This window comes from Oncorhynchus tshawytscha, linkage group LG01 (assembly GCF_018296145.1).
Source record: "Oncorhynchus tshawytscha isolate Ot180627B linkage group LG01, Otsh_v2.0, whole genome shotgun sequence".
In the NCBI taxonomy this organism is placed as follows: domain Eukaryota; kingdom Metazoa; phylum Chordata; class Actinopteri; order Salmoniformes; family Salmonidae; genus Oncorhynchus; species Oncorhynchus tshawytscha.
In genome coordinates, this window is record NC_056429.1 from 15,975,786 (window position 1) to 15,993,473 (window position 17,688).

Consider the following 17,688-nt stretch of genomic DNA (forward strand, 5'->3'; position numbering starts at 1 on the left):
CCATGCCGAGAAAAACTCTTCTATAGGGTTGAGGAATGGAGAGTATGGTGGAAGATATAGGATGGTGAAATGTGGATGTTGCTGAAACCAGTTCTGAACCAGAGCAGAGCGGTGGAAAGACACATTGTCCCAGACAACAATGTATTGCATATGATTGATTTGATGCTGTTATGTTGTGCAATTGGTCCAAGAATTTAAGTATGAGTGCTGTGTTGTAAGGGCCCATATGGGCATGGCGGTGAAGGACCCCAATTCTGTGTAATGGCTTGCACAGAGTGTTATATTACCCCCACGTTGCCCTGGGACATTGACTATAGCCCTGTGGCCAATGATGTTTCTTCCCCTCCTTCGTGTTCTCGTCAGGTTGAACCCAGCCTCATCTACGTAAATTAACTCATGCTGGATCTCCTCTCCATCCATTCATAAAACAACTCTGAAAAACAGTGTCAAGCAAAATTGTGTAGTTCAGTGTAGATCTAGTATACATATTACAGTACAGTAAAAGATTAGGAGACAGTATGCAAGATCACACTGCTAAAGTGAATACATACCTCTGCATAATCATGCCGCAGTAGTTTCACCCTTTCGGAATTGCGCTCGAAAGGCACTCAATAAATTTGCTTCATTTGAATATGTTGTTTCTTTAGGATGCGTGACGGTGTTGCTGTTGAGACCTGATGGATATTGTTGAAAAGGGCGTGGTTATTGACCATGTTAGCTTGGAGCTGCTTGAGTGTTATAGCATTGTTGGCCAAAACCATGTTTACTATCTCCCTCTCTTGCTGTTCTGTGAACATAGGAGGCCTTCCCCCTTGTCGCCCCCGACCCTCAATCCTATGTAGAAAAAAAACAGTACAGTAATTTCACAGGAAAAGGTAACAGAAGTGCTGATAGTGCATAGAATACAGTACTGTAAGCAGTTACTAAAACTGTGCAGATGTTTTTGATATGATGATATTTTTACAATACCTATTTTCCAGTCTAAATGTTCTCATCACACTTGCCACTGTGTATCGGCTTAGATTTGGCTGTACTCGCAGTCCAGCCTCCCTCAGCGTCAGGCCGTGGTTGACAACGTGGTCAACCAGTGTTGCGCGGATCTCATTTGTCAGATTCGGTCCTCTTTGAGCACCTTCTTGTCTTCCTCTTCCTCCCCTTCCTCGTCCTCCTCGTCTTACTTTTTCTCTGACTCTTTCCATTGTGCTTGAAGACCGATGAACTCACCTGCTGCTTTTTATAGTGCTCATACACCTGATTGGTGTGTCTACAATTAAGCAAACAAGTGTTTGCACACCTGATGACTGTGTTGAACCAATTGGTTGGACGGTGTGGTAATCTGACAGTCAGTGCTTTGGTATTGCAAGGATGTGACTTCATGATAGATGTTTGTGTGTAATGTATGTTAAGTGTGTTTAGTGTTTTGCAAATCACTGTGTGTAGAGTTTTGCAACAAGTGTGAGGTTGACAATGTGCTTATAGTTGTGCAAATATGGGCTGATGTTTTGCTTCTTGAGTGTAAGGTTTTGCTAATAGTGTACTACTTTTCATTTTAGTGTGTAAGCAATCCAAAAAAACTGTAAGCCTTTCAGCAGCATAGATTGGGTTGTTTGTTTGACAGACGCTCTGACAGATTGTTGTCCCACACCGTCCCTGTGCTCTGCTTTAGTGAGTCAGAGACTCATCCTCATCCTCCTCTTAGTCTGATGTTCTTATCCCGAGTCTCCTGGGCCCCACTCAGAGCACCTCTCATTTCCTCTTTCTCTAATGACAGTTGGCTGCTGCCTCAGGATCCCCATCCTCCTGACGTGGGTTCAACTACTATTTTAAATGTTTCAAATACTTTAAGCGTTTGCTTTAGTCTGCCAGGTAAACTCAATCGAACCCAAGCAAAGTATTTGAGATGATGTTGAATAGTATTTGAACCCAGGTTTGCCATCCTTCCCAGGGATCTGCCAAGTTTAGAGGAACCATTCACTTATACAGTAATCTAATATGGCCCCATTCTGAACACCGGCTTGTTTTACTGTAATTTACCAGTCAGTGAATGTGTGTGTGTGTGTGTGTGTGTGGTGTGGTTAATCACAATAGAACACATTTGTGCTATAGAAGCCAGTGAAATCTGAGCCCAGCTGTATCCCTTTAGAGTACCATAAATATATATAATAGGTGCACCTGCTGTTGTGTGTGTGTGTGTGTGTGTGTGTGTGTGTGTGTGTGTGTGTGTGTGTGTGTGTGTGTGTGTGTGTGTGTGTGTGTGTGTGTGTGTGTGTGTGTGTGTGTGTGTGTGTGTGTGTGTGTGTGTGTCAGAGGGAAGGGGTTATTGGTAGTGCAACTGTAATCTGATTAGCTAGACACTTAGGATCAGAGTCACACACACACTAGCTACCTGATTTGTCCTATTTTCTTTAGTGTGCTAACACATTAATCCTCAACTAGCCCTCATCCTTCCTCCAATTCTCTCATCTGTTCCTGAAACATACAGGATATTAAACTCATGTCTCCAGGGATCCATAACCTGTCTTTATATCTAGAAAACAACAGTGTTCATGATTTGGCAAACAGTACTCAATTGTCTTGAACCTCCATAACTTTCTTATGTTGATTTGATAAACAATATACCGTACAATTGGCATGCGTCTGCATATCTGTCTCAGCAAAACAGATACATCTTTGTCCGTTGCAGTTTAATTCAATAAAAATGACACGTCACTGCCATGCTGCACCTAATGTGTTTTCTTCCTCTCCTCTCTGCTCTCTGTTTAGCGATCCGTTTTGGTCGGATGCCCCAGTCAGAGAAGCTGAAGCTGAAGGCAGAGATCCAGACGGGGGACAGGGAGGTGGAGGACCCCGAGCAAGCCGACCAGAAGACCCTGGCCAGGCACATCTATGAGGCCTACCTCAAAAACTTCAACATGAACAAGGCCAAAGCCCGGACCATCCTCACCGGAAAGACCAGCACTCCAGTAAGAGCAGTGTGTGGAAGTGTGTGGGGGGGGGGTTGGGACTTGCTTGCATGCATGCGAGCATGTTGGACCAAACTGAAACTCACTGTCCAAAGGGAATAATTCAAATATTGGAAATGCCATACTATTTGTTCCAACCCTAATGATTACACCATGTCTTTTTTGTGCAACCAGAAGGGTCCAATATTATATTTTGAATGATTCCCTTTGGAGTGTGTAGGCTGCATTTGGATCCAGTTTAAAGGTGATGAAATGGGCAATCAAACAGTCCTTATGTGTCAATATAACCTGGCAACAACTACCCAATAGGAGCCAAAGAATCATGCAAAGACAGAAATACATTTCTAGGACACATCTGTCTGAATATACTTTATGAAGAGACAATCTGTATGACCCTGACTCATAAAGGACCATTATTAACAGTATTTGGAAGAAGAAAACTCCTTCCATCTTTCTTTAAAGATTATGCCCTTAGATCTGTGGACTCCAAGAGTAGACTATATGGGTGGGATAAGTGTTATGTTTCTGGTAAATTGGTGAATTCCATCATCGGTGGGTGTAGGTGTGGCAAGGTTCAGAAAGAAGATCTCAGAAAGGATTCAGTCAGTAAGCGGTCAGTGGTCACAGGTCAGTTGAAATACACATCCACATGTAACACAGACCAAACTGTTACTGTAATTCCTATGTTCAGTGGTGAGTCTGTAGTTCCTCTGTTCAGTGGTTCAGTTTCATGCATGTTAACATTAGAAGCCTTCTCCCTAAATTTGTTTTGTTCACTACTTTATCACACTCCACCAACCCGGATGTCCTAGCCGTGTCTGAATCCTGGCTTAGGAAGGCCATCAAAAATCCTGAAATTCCCATCCCTAACTATAACGTTTTCTGACAAGATAGAACTGCTAAAGGGGGCGGAGTTGCAATCTACAGCAGAGATAGCCTGCAGAGTTCTGTCATACTATCCAGGTCTGTGCCCAAATGATTCGAGCTTCTACTTTTAAAAATCCGTACTGTTAGATGACCTAAATTGGGACATGCTTAACACCCAGGCCGTCCTACAATCTAAGCTAGATGTCCTCAATCTCACACAAATTATCAAGCAACCTAACTTGCCCTCTAAATACACCTCTGCTGTCTTCAACCAGGATCTCAGCGATCACTGCCTCATTGCCTGCATGCGTAATGGGTCCGCGGTCAAACGACCACCCCTCATCACTGTCAAACACTCCCTTTAAACACTCCCTAAAACCTAAAACACAGCGAGCAGGCCTTTCTAATCGACTTGGCCTGGGTATCCTGGAAGGATATTGACCTCATCCCGTCAGTAGAAGATGCCTGGTTGCTCTTCAAAAGTGCTTTCCTCACCATCTTAAATAAGCATGCCCCGTTCAAAAAATGTAGAACTAAGAACAGACATGGTTCACCCCAGACCTGACTGCCCTTGACCAGCACAAAAACATCCTGTGGCATTCTGCATTAGCAACAAATAGCCCCTGCGATATGCAACTTTTCAGGGAAGTCAGCAACCAACATACTCAGTCAGTTAGGAAAGCTAAGACTAGCTTTTTCAAACAGAAATGTGCATCCTATAGCACTAATTCCAAAAAGTTTTGGAACACTGTAAAGTCCATGGAGAATAAGAGCACCTCCTCCCAGCTGCCCACTGCACTGAGGATAGGACACACTGTCACCACCGATAAATCTACGATAATCGATAGTTTCAATAAGCATTTTCCTATGGTTGGCAACCCCTGCCCCGGCCAACATCTCAGCACCCCCTGCAGCAACTTGCCCAAGCCCCCCTCCCCTCTGGACCCTCTCTTTCTAAAATGATCCTCCAAAATTGTTGCAACCCTTTTTACTAGCATATTCAACCTCTCTTTCGTGTCATCTGAAATCCCCCCAAAAATCTGTCCTGTGTGTTACCTCCTCAGAGATCTGTCATGTGTTAGCATCACTACTCTGGACAGCTCTGGCTTGGAATATATGGACAACTACAAATACCTAGGTGTCTGGTTAGACTGTACACTCGCCTTCCAGACTCACATTAAGCTTCTCCAATCCAAAATGATATCTAGAATCAGCTTCCTATTTTACAGCAAAGCCTCCTTCAATCATGCTGCCAAACATACCCTCGTAAAACTGACTAACCTACCGATCCTTGACTTCGACGATGTAATTTACAAAATAGCCTCCAACCCTCTACTCGGCAAACTGGATGTAGTCTATCACAGTGCCATCTGTTTCGTCACCAAAGCCCCATATACTACCCACCACTGCGACCTGTATGCTCTCGTTGGCTGGCCCTCACTACATATTTGTCGCCAAACCCACTGGCTCCAGTTCATCTATAATAAGTCTTTGCTAGGTAAAGCCCCACCTTATCTCAGCTCACTGGTCACCATAGCAACACCCACCCGCTGCACGCGCTCCAGCAGGTATATTTCACTGATCATCCCCAGAGCCAACACTTCCTTTGGCTGCCTTTCCTTCCAGTTCTCTGCTGCCAACGACTGGAATGAATTGCAAAAATCTCTGAAGCTGGAGTCTTATATCTCCCTCTCTAACTTTAAGCATCAGCTGTCAGAGCAGCTTACCGATCACTGTACCTGTACACAGCCAATCTGTAAATATCACACCCAACTACCTCAACCCCATATTCTTACTTACCCTCTTGCTCTTTTGCACCCCAGTATCTCTACTTGCACATCCTCATCTGCACATATATTACTCCAGTGTTAAATTGTAATTAATTTCACCTCTATGGCCTATTTATTGCCTTACCTCCCTACTCTTCTACATGTGCACACACTGTACATAGATTTTTCTATTATGTTATTGACTGTACATTTGTTTATGTGTAACTCTGTGTTGTTTGTTTTGTTGCACTGCTTTGCTTTATCTTGGCCAGGTCACAGTTGTAAATGAGAACTTGTTCTCAACTGGCCTACCTGGTTAAATAAAGGTGGGGAAAAAAAGTGGTGAGTCTTTAGTTCTTCTGTTCAGTGGTGAGTCTGTAGTTCCTCTGTTCAGTGGTGCATCTGAGTTCTTCAGTTCAGTGGTTAGGCTGTAGTTCTCTGTTCAGTGGTGAGTCTGTAGTTCTCTGTTCAGTGGTGAGTCTTTAGTTGTCTTTATACAATGGGTGGTTCTTATCCTAAATGCTGATTGGTTAAAACTGCATTCCAGCCGGTGTCTATTCCACAAGTTAAGATATATGATGTTAAAATGCCTATTTACTCTGTTCCATCTGACTGCGCAATCCACTGTCTCATCAGCCCAGCCAGGCTATTTATGTACTTGATCTCCACTATAAAAGTAATCTAGACATTATCTCATATTTCTTTTAGACTAACATTTCGTTTTCAACAGTGGATATTTGTATAAACCTTGTTGTCTGTCTCTGTGACATTTGCAACATTGTTTCAATATTCAAATTCAATCTCAAATTCGATCTCCCATAGTAATGAGCGTGTCTTTTGACGGGACAAGACAGACAGGCAGGCAGTGTTTCTCAGCCAGTCGAAATCATCAATCAGCTGGCATAGTTTTTATGGATACAGTTGAAGTCGGAAGTTTACATACACTTAGGTTGGCGTCATTAAAACTTCTTTTTCAACCATTCCACAAATTTCTTGTTAACAAACTATAGTTTTAGCAAGTCAGTTAGGACATCTACTTTGTGCATGACACAAGTCATTTTTCCAACAATTGTTTACAGACATATTATTTCACTGTATCACAATTCCATTGGGTCAGAAGAAAACATACACTAAGTTGACTGTGCCTTTAAACAGCTTGGAAAAATCCAGAATATTATGTCATGGCTTTAGAAGCTTCTGATAGGCGAATTGACATCATTTGAGTCAATTGGAGGTGTACCTGTAGATGTATTTCAAGGCCTACCTTCAAACTCAGTGCCTCTTTGCTTGACATCATGGGAAAATCAAAAGAAATCAGCCAAGACCTCAGAAATAAAATTGTAGACTTCCACAAGTCTGGTTCATCCTTGGGAACAATTTCCAAGCGCCTGAAGGTACCACGTTCATCTGTACAAACAATAGTACGCAAGTATAAACACCATGGGACCATGCAGCCGTCATATGGCTCAGGAAGGAGACACGTTCTGTCTCCTAGAGATGAATGTACTTTTGTGCGAAAAGTGCAAATCAATCCCAGAACAACAGCAAAGGACCTTGTGAAGATGCTGGAGGAAACAGGTTCAAAAGTATCTATATCCACAGTAAAACGAGTCCTATATCGACATCACCTGAAAGGCGGCTCAGCAAGGAAGAAGCCACTGCTCCAAAACCGCCTTCAAGAAGCCAGACTACGGTTTGCAACTGCACATGGGAACAAAGATCGTACTTTTTGGAGAAATGGTCCTATGGTCTGATGAAACAAAAATAGAACTGTTTGGCCATAATGACCAGCGTTTTTCATGTTTGGAGGAAAAGGGAGAGGCTTGCAAGCCGAAGAACACCATCCCACCCATGAAGCACAGGGGTGGCAGCTGTGGGGGTGCTTTGCTGCAGGAGGGACTGGTGCACTTCACAAAATAGATGGCATCATGAGGAGGCAAAATAATGTGGATATATTGAAACAACATCTCAAGACATCAGTCAGGAAGTTAAAACTTGGTTGCAAATGGGTCTTCCAAATGGACAATGACCCCAAGCATACTTCCAAAGTTGTGGCAAAATGGCTTAAGGACAACAAAGTCAAGGTATTGGAGTGGCCATCACAAAGCCCTGACCTCAATCCTATAGAAAATTTGTGAGCAGAACTGGAAAAGCATGTGCGAGCAAGGAGGCCTACAAACCTGACTCAGTTACACCAGGTCTGTCAGAAGGAATGGGCCAAAATTCACCCAACTGATTGTGGGAAGCTTCTGGAAGGCTACCCAAAACTTTTGACCCAAGTTAAACAATGTAAAGGCAATGCTACCAAATACTAATTGAGTGTATGTCAACTTCTGCCCCACTGGGAATGTGATGAAAGAAATAAAAGCTGAAATAAATAATTCTCTCTACTATTAATCTGACATTTCACATTCTTAAAACAACATGGTGATCCTAACTGACCTAAAACAAGGAATTTTTACTCGGATTAAATGTCAGGAATTGTGAAAAACTGAGTTTAAATATATTTGGCTAAGGTGTATGTAAACTTCCGACTTCAACTGCATGTACAAAGAAATGTAAATTGAAAAAAGGTACAAATAAACAAAGTGCAGCTAGTTTGCAGTCTTTCCAGTTTAAGTTTGAAGTGATTGTGTTGGCTGTGTTGTTGGCTAGCTCCTCTCAACAACTGTGTCCTGACAAGAGAGCACATTTTTTATGCCAGGCGAAATTGCGCCTCATTAGCTCATTGTTATGGATGTATCCAAATAAAATGTCACTACAAAACAGCTTAAACAAACGCAAATGCAGCTACTGTTGTTATTCTGGCTGCACTGTTTGGCGTGACTGGAAGTTAGCCGTAGTTGGCTAGCTACGGTAGCAAGCAAGGGATAAGAACGTTGGCAGCCAGTATGGCAATGGAACATTTAGAACGAACTACTCGGTCATGTCCATAGATGCAGAACAAAAAGACAATGGGTCGCGTCTCTGGCAACCGAAAATCAAATCAAATAAATGGCAAAAATACATTAGAATAGAATACAGTATATACATATGAGATCAGCAGTATATACATATGAGATCAGTAACGCAGTTTGTAAACATTATTAAAGTGACTAGTGGCCAGTGATTCCATGTCTATGTATATAGGGAAGCAGCCTCTAAGGTGCAGGGTTGAGTAACCAGGTGGTAGCCGGCTAGTGATGGCTATTCAACAGTCTGATGGCCTTAAGAGAAAAGCAGTTTTTCAGTCTCTCGGTCCCAGCTTTGATGCACCTGTACTGACCTCGCCTTCTGGATGATAGCTCGGACGGTTGATGTCCTTAATGATCTTTTTGGACTTCCTATGACATTGGGTGCTGTAGGTGTCCTGAAGGGCAGGTAGTGTGCACCCGGTGATGCGTTGGGCAAACAGCACCACCCTCTGGAGAACCCTGTGGTTTCGGGCAGTGCAGTTGCTGTACCAGGTGGTGATACAGCCAAACAGGATGCTCTCAATTGTGCATTTGTAAAAGTTTCTGAGGGTCCTAGGGGCCAAGACAAATTTCTTCAACCTCCTGAGGTTGAAGAGGCGCTGTTGCGCCATCTTCATCACACTGTCTGTGTGGGTGGACCATTTCAGTTTGTCCGTGATGTGTACGCCGAGGAACTTGAAGATTTCCCCCTTCTCCACTGCGGTCCCGTCGATATGGATATGGGCGTGCTCCCTCTGCTGTTTTCTGAAGTCCACGATCAGCTCCTTCATGTTGTTGAGGGAGAGGTTATTTTCCTGGCACCACTCTGCCAGGGCCCTCACCTCCTCCCTGTAGGCTGTCTTGTCATTGTTGGTAATCAGTGTCATTTGCAAACTTGATGATTGAGTTGGAGGCGTGCATGGCCACACAGTCATGGGGGAACAGGAAGTACAGTAGGGGGCAGAGTACGAACCCCTGTGTTGAGGATAAGTGAAGTGGAGGGGTTGTTTCCAACCTTCACCACCTGGGGGTGGCCCATCAGGAACTCCAGGACCCAGTTGCACAGGGTGGGGTTCAAACCTAGGGCCCCGAGCTTAATGATGAGCTTGGATGGTACTATGGTGTTGAAGGCTGAGCTATAGTCAATGAACAGCATTCTGATGTAGGTATTCCTCTTGTCCAGATGGGATAGGGAAGGGAGGAGCAAAATGGAGCAGGGATCTAATTTGCCAAAGGTAGGCATCTCGAAAAGGCGAGTAGCAGTGGTCTAGTGTTTTTCCTAAGCGAGTACTACAGCCAATGTGTTGATAGAACTTCCATAGCGTTTTCTTAAAATTTTCTTGGTTAAAATCCCAGCTACAATAAATGCGGCCTCAAGATATGTGGTTTCCAGTTTCCATAAAGTCCAGTGTAGTTCCTTGAGGGCTGTTGTGGTATCGGCTTGAGTGGGAATATACAGTTTCTGTATGTTATCACACCATGAGTAGTTAACCATGAAACATACACCCCCACCTTTCTTCTTCCCAGAAAGTTCTTTACTCCTGTCTGCATGGACGGGAACAGTATATCCCGATAGACATGATTCCCTGAAACAGAGTATGTTACAGTCCCTTATGTCTCTCTGGAAGGAGATCCTTGCCCTGATCTCGTCGACTTAATTGTCCAGAGACTGAACATAAAGTAAAGGATCCAATTCAGGAAAGTCGTATTTCTGGCCGTAATGCTGGTGAGTTACCACCGCTCTGATATCCAAAAGTTATTTCCGTCTGTATGTAATATATATATATTTTTAAACGTTCTGGGCTAATAATGTAAGAAATAACACACCAAAAAAACAAAATACAGCAAAGTTGCTTAGGAGCTAGAAGCAGAGCTGCCACTGTTTGCAGGCGTGCCAATATATCTTGCAAACACCGGCTTCTCTGGCATTATCCATTGAGTATCCACTCAGAGTTCAGTAGTCTAGTCCAGTTACTAGTTACTAGAGTTAATGATAGTCTAGTCCAGTTGTTAGAAGTGATTCAGTCCAAGCAGCTAAGAGCATGGTTTGATCTTCTCCAGGTTTCCCAATGAGCTCATGGTATCACAGTGTTGTAAACAGTGAGCAGAAACTGTGGACCAACTACACTGTATGGATAGACACTCAGTTTAGCTTTAGCATAGCCTTTACCATAGCCTTTTAGCAATGCCTTGAGGGGAGAGTGGGTTAAAGTTGAGCTCAAGGGGTAAGTTGAGCCACCCTTGTTTGTAGGAAGCCATACAGTGCATTCATAAAGGATTCAGACCCATTTATTCAGGACATTTAGAGACATTTAGAGACTCCTGCGTTGTCTTGGCTGTATGTTGACGGTCATTGTCCTGTTGGAAGGTGAACCTTCGCCCCAGTCTGAGGTCCTGAGCGCTTTGGAGAAGATTTTCATCAAGTCTCCCAGTCCCTGCTGCTGAAAAACATATCCACAGCATGATGATGCTACCACCATGCTTCACCGTAGTGATGGTGCCAGGTTTCCTCCAGATGTGATGCTAGGCATTCAGGACAAATAGTTCAATCTTGGTTTCATCAGAGCAGAGAATCTTGTTTCTCATGATCTGGGAGTCCTTTAGGTGCCTTTTGCAAAACTCCAAGCAGGCTGTCATGTACCATAAAGGCCTGATTGGTGGAGTGCTGCAGAGATGGTTGTCCTTCTGGAAGGTTCTCCCATCTCCACAGAGGAACTCTGGAGCTCTGTCAGAGTGACCATAGGGTTGTTGGTCACCTTCCTGACCAAGGCGCATATCCTCCGATTGCTCAGTTTGGCAGGTGGCCAGCTCTAGGAATAGTTTTGGTGGTTCAAAACTTCTTCTATTTAAGAATAGTATAGTTGCCACAGTGTTCTTGGGAACCTTCAATGCTGCAGAAATTTTTTGCTACCCTTCCCCAGATCTGTCTCAGAGCTGTAAGGACGATTCCTTAGACCTCATGGCTTGGTTTTTGCTCTGGCTTGCATCTTGCACTGTCAACTGTGGGACCTTATACAGACAGGTGTGTGCCTTTCCAAATCATGTCCAATCAATAGAATTTACCACAGGTGGACCTAATCAAGTTGTAGAAACATCTCAAGGATGGTCAATGGAAACATGGATGCAGCTGAGCTCAATTTCGAGTCTCATAGCAAAGGGTCTGAATAATTTTGTAAATAAGGTATTTCTGTTTTGAATATTTAATACATTTGCAAAAAAAATGTTTAACTGCTTTGTCATTATGGGGTATTGTGTGTAGATTGATGAGGGACATTTTTTATTTAATTAATTTTAGAATAAGGCTGTAACAACATTTGGAAAAAAGGGAAGGGGTCCAAGTGCACTGTACACAAAATTAATCATGTGACCAAATATTTAGGAAAAGGTCATAATTTCATGGAGTCTGTGGAGGAAGAAACCACATTGAAAAAGTAATAAGAAAGTTAGTTCCAAAAAACAGATTTTCGCCAAGTCAAATGAATTTATTGTGTTAGAGGTTTGAGGATGTTTGTATCTAAACCAGTGGTTCCCAACCAGGGGTACTAGGACCCCTGGGGGTACTTGGCCTATCAGCTGGGGGTACTTGAGAAAACTCATGAGACCATAGACCTACTGGTAAAATGCACATGAAGGGTACTTCAGGGATACTCCGTGCAGAGCCAAATTCAGTTGTTGGTGATCTAAACCAAAGTAGATCATTTGAAGATTGTTCTATACATCCGTTGGGGTCTTTATAAGATACCATATGAGGTCCTAAACCTAGCATGAAAGTGCATCCTTGTAGCTGTGTGAGCTAATATAGTCAAAAGGTTTGCCTTGGGGTAAGTTGAGCCAATGGCCATGGAGAAAATTTTGCCAATGTTGGAACCAATGGCAAGTTAAGCAAATTAAAGTGTTTTCTTACCAGGTGTAATGCAAGGAATTATTGCAGGGATATCAGTTAACAACAGGGCCTAGCCTATGTTAAAAGTGCCCACAGAACAGCCTCAATTCATCAGGGTATGGACTCTGCAAGGTGTTGAAAGCGTTCCACAAGGATGCTGGCCCATGTTGACTTTGATGCTCCCCACAGTTGTGTCAAGTTGGCTGGTTGTCCGGGTGGTGGACCATTCTTGATACACACAGGAAACTGTTGAGCGTGAAAAACCCACACACCGGTGTGCCTGGCACGTACTACCATACCCCGTTCAAAGCCACTTAAGTATTTTGTCTTGATCTTTCATCTTCTGAATGGCACATCCACAATCCATGTCTCAATTCTCTCAATGCTTAAAAATACTTCTTTAACCTGTCTCCTCCCCTTCATCTACACTGATTGAAGTGGATTTAACAAGTTACATCAATAAAGGATCGTAGCTTTGTCATGGAAATCTTTTGTACACTCAGTGTATATAGATATCTCTTTTATAAAAAACATACTATATTTCCCTTGATGGAGTGACGCTGAATGTAAAAAAAATCTCAATTTACCCAAACACTCTCCAGTAAAAAAGAAAGAAAAAAAAGCAAACTTAATCAATGGTTTAATCGGCATTATTCTGTGAGTTGAGTGGACTTCAAATGGGCAAGAATTGGAGCTAATGTGTTTAGGTTTGTTCACTCAACTGTATATTGGTTCAGCAATATTCCCAAATGTTGAGCAAACACAATCCTATTGCAGCTGGTTGCCTTACAATTCTATGTTGAATGTTTGTTCATTCTATTTACAGTGTAGTGCCTTCTCCATACAGTATGCACAGATTGAACACATTTTCTGTTTTTGATCAAGCTGCTCCGCCTTCCACCCAGTTGCCACCATCAACAATGCTATTTTGGCATACATTGCCAGTCAAATGTTGGGAGCGTATCATATTGTGAGTTGAGTAAACTGTGTGTAGCATGTAGTTTATCGTTTGCGCAGCATTAACGTAACAGAGCTCTGGGTTTGATATACAGGAGCAGGTGCTTGATTGGCGTCTGTGGGAACTTTCACCACTGCGTCTCTGGTAGTGTAGCCTACTTCCAAAACAGCCCCACCAAAACAGTGACCCAGAGACAGTTGTTTAGCAGCCTTACAATCTAAAAACAAACGTGTTCTTTTTTAACCCGTTGCAAAGTAGAGTTAGATAACTGTTGAGTTTATTTAAGTAAACACAGTCCTTGTGTATTTCCTGTTGGAATCATGTTGAGTTGATGTCTTTGCAGTGCTTGTTGAGGAAGCACAGGCAGCAGGGTTTTTGTAAGACATGGCTCCGTGTCTAAGGGTACACACGTGATTCCTGTATATTAGATTTGCCTGTTGTTTGTTTTGCTACAGCGTAGGACATCTAGACCCGTTTGCCCTGTCCATAAACATATTTCAGTAGAAACAAGTTAACCTCGCCAGATTCATAATGGCATAAAATACATTTTAGGTTTTGAGACGGGGGAGTTCTTAACTTACTCTAGGGTCAAGGACAGGGATCAGATTATGTCACAATAAGAATATAAACTTCCTGAAATAACATATTTCCTTTCCTCACTCTAGTAGTAGTAATATTGCAAATACCTACCTTTTCCACGTGGTCTTTTTTATTTATTTAACCTTTATTTAACTAGGCAAGTCAGTTAAGAACAAATTCTTATTTTCAATGACGGCCTAGGAACAGTGGGTTAACTGCCTGTTCAGGGGCAGAACGACAGATTTGTACCTTGTCAGCTCGGGGGTTTGAACTTGCAACCTTCCGGTTACTAGTCCAACAGTAACCTTTCTAGGGGCAAGTGTTTGAAATAGGGCCATTCCTATCTACCAACGTTGCTACATAATGGGCATTCATTACACATGACTACAGACTATGGCCAAGATTCAAACCGGAGCGTGGAAGATCCGTGCTTTAGCTCAATCAAAATGTATGTCTCCTCACCACCCTGTCTCCCTTCATGCCCCTGCAGCCATTTGTCATCCACGACATGGATACCCTCCAGCTGGCAGAGCAGACCCTCGTTGCCAAGATGGTGGGCACGGCTGGGGGCCATCTGCTGGAGAAGGAGGCTGAGGTCCGCATCTTCCACTGCTGCCAGTGCACCTCCGTGGAGACGGTCACAGAGCTGACTGAGTTCGCCAAGTCTGTCCCCGGCTTCTCCAGCCTGGACCTGAACGACCAGGTGACTCTGCTGAAGTATGGAGTGTACGAGGCGCTGTTCGCCCTGCTGGCCTCATGTATGAACAAGGACGGCCTCCTGGTGGCCTACGGATCGGGCTTCATCACCAGGGAGTTTCTCAAGAGTCTGAGGAGGCCCTTCAGCGACATGATGGAACCCAAGTTCCAGTTCGCCATGAAGTTCAACGGGCTGGAGCTGGATGACAGTGACCTGGCTCTGTTTGTGGCCGCCATCATCTGCTGTGGAGGTAAGAGAGAGAGAGGTAGAGGCTGGGATCCGGGGTTAATGACCACTAATTGGTACATTAATTGGCAGTTGCCACTAATTGGTAGTTAATTACAAGTGTTATTACTTATCTTCTTGATGGATTTGCTCTTCAGCTCTATGCCAATCATAATGTCTCTTCTTGGATTGGCATAATCCACCTTCTTTCTCTAATTTTGCTGTCCTCTTTCCTCTCCCTCAGACCGTCCCGGCCTGGTGAACGTTGGCCACATTGAGCGCATGCAGGAGAACATTGTTCAGGTGCTGCGGCTCCACCTGCTGGCCAACCACCCAGACGACACCTTCCTCTTCCCCAAGCTGCTGCAGAAACTGTCCGACCTCCGGCAGCTGGTCACCGAGCACGCTCAGTTGGTCCAGGAGATCAAGAAAACAGAGGACATGTCACTCCACCCCTTGCTGCAGGAGATCTACAGAGACATGTACTGAGACACTGAGCCCAGAAAGGAGGGTGGGGGCTGTGTCACACACCCACCTCACCCTCCATCTTGGGGACATGTACGGAGTCTAGAAAGGAGGTTGCCCTCCATTTTGGGGACACATGCGTGAACAGTCTCTCTGAATAGTCCCACCATGAAAGGATTGAACCACTGGACCCCCAGATGCAGGGTTGCTCATCTTTCAGACAGGACCGGTCAGGACAATAGGACTATATTCTGGGCACCTGTAGTGGGGTCCACTACCCCCACAGGGACCTATATGGCCATATTACCTGTGTGGATGGGCAATATGAAGCTGAACTGAGTGTCCTGTTCCAGTGTTTGTCCTAACTAGAGAACATGTATTGGTCTGGGTTTAGACACCTTTGGCCAACGTCAGAAATAAGTAAACGGATCAAATAATCAATTGCTTGTTTAGATAACAGTGGCTGTGTTTAGACAGGCAGCCCAATTCTGATATTTCTTTCACTAATTGGTCTTTTGACCAATCAGATCAGCTCTGAAAAAGATCTGATATGAAAAGATCTGATGTGACTGGTCAAAAGACCAATTAGTGGGAAAAAGATCAGAATTGGGCTGCCTGTCTAAATGCAGCATATGATTCAGTCAGACTATAGCCACAAGAGTCCCTGCTAGAGGGCATCCCTTTCCTATACGGTACACACATCTCTGACCTAATCAGGCCCTTGAGTGATGAACAGCAGGACGTATCGACAGAATCACCACTCCAGCAGTATCTTTATAACTATGTCATTTTGTAATGAACTTCAGAGTGAGAGAAAATAATGATAATGTTGCACACCATTTTGCAGTAAAGACACCCAAGCGACTTCAATGCCGAATACAGACTTCAAATGTGAGTGACTGTGTCTCACTGTAAGGCAGCTTTTTAGCGATTGGATGTTCTCCCCCAGTGAGGTTATGGGATTGCATGGTCAATAAGGTCCTCCTGAGTGTTTGTCTCTCTCACTGCCGGTGTGTGTGTCTCTCCTATATTCAGTTTCCTAACACTGTACCAGGTTACTGTCCCTCGGATGTGGCTGCAGCAGCTCAAAATCCAACTCACAGTACAAGTAAATGTAACATATTGCTTAATTCATTTGGAGAAACCTCTGCTGTGTGTTTCTAAGCTCTTGCTCCTGCTTAGGCTATACCTTATCATGTCTAAGAAATTTGGATTCCTCTGGGGGGAAAAAATGACTTTAGCTATAATTGTTAATTTAACATTTGCATATTTGCTAATGTTATCATGAATGAGGCTACAGAGTTTCAGAAAGTGCTCCCCATATATCCCACTGAGTTTTTAGTCCTTTGCTCTTTTGGGAAAAGACCCACAGCCTCAGTTGGAGGGACCCATTATTGGCTGCCACAGGTCTCCGTTGTTCAAACGTCAGTTACTCATCAGTCATATTTCGACCGAGAATTCACTATGTGCTTTTTAGTGATGGTTTTCACATACCTTGCCCTTCATCTCATTTTCCTCTCCTATCTAGACCAAACTCTAACATGGAGGCTTTGGTGTGCATTATATTCATTTTATAAAACCATGGGGAAACTCAAAGATTTTTCATTTTCAATACTTTCACAAACAAAAGTAAACAAACTACCATGTCAATAGTGTTCCCCCCACCGTTCAGAACATGGCTCCATCAGGACATTTGTTTGTAAGTGGTTTGATTTAATTCAAAACAGACTGATTTGGAAATGACCAATCAGAGATTCACTGTGTAAATGCGCCCACAACGCAACACTAAAGCACAGTGTGCTTACGCGATATGATATAAGACTCTTTTATATACTGTAATATTTGGCACTCCATCTTGTTTTGTATACTGGTATTAAAGGGCTAATATGACTTCAAACTATATTAAAACCTTAACAAAGGCAGATTGAGAGCAGATTTACAGCATTTTAAGCCATTAACTAGACAGCCTTCTCTCTCTCTCTCTCTCTCTCTCTCTCTCTCTCTCTCTCTCTCTCTCTCTCTCTCTCTCTCTCTCTCTCTCTCTCTCTCTCTCTCTCTCTCTCTCTCTCTCTCTCTCTCTCTCGTTCTGTAATTACTCCATAGACTAGGGTTCAGTGGGTATTTTGCTACTATTTACACCTGTTTGTTTTATCTAGTAGAGATGAAATACTAAAGCTGCCTCATCAAACCAGCCATCAATCCTTCCCAGAACTGTTGAGAATGTTTCAAAGACAGAATGAAATGATCTTTCCTGTGTGCATGCTTTTCTGATGGAAAGGATATACAGTACGTGTGTGTATTTTCCGTGAGGGAATGTTTTTTGTTCTTTGCTTACCGAAGCAAATTCTC

The 17,688-nt window shown here is 43.4% G+C and overlaps 1 protein-coding gene across 2 annotated transcripts in view; it reads left to right on the top strand.

The window, feature by feature from the left end:
- LOC112227820 (peroxisome proliferator-activated receptor alpha-like) overlaps nucleotides 1-17,688 on the top strand; it is a 66,811-nt gene that overhangs the window by 48,913 nt on the left and 210 nt on the right. For both annotated transcript variants that reach the window (XM_024392783.2, XM_042301891.1), the window contains exons 5-7: nucleotides 2,764-2,963; nucleotides 14,443-14,899; nucleotides 15,119-17,688. The exon at nucleotides 15,119-17,688 is cut by the window's right edge and continues 210 nt beyond it. In XM_024392783.2, the coding sequence (XP_024248551.2) occupies nucleotides 2,764-2,963; nucleotides 14,443-14,899; nucleotides 15,119-15,363 (902 nt within the window). In that variant the 3' untranslated portion in view covers nucleotides 15,364-17,688. The remainder of the gene's footprint in view (nucleotides 1-2,763; nucleotides 2,964-14,442; nucleotides 14,900-15,118) is intronic.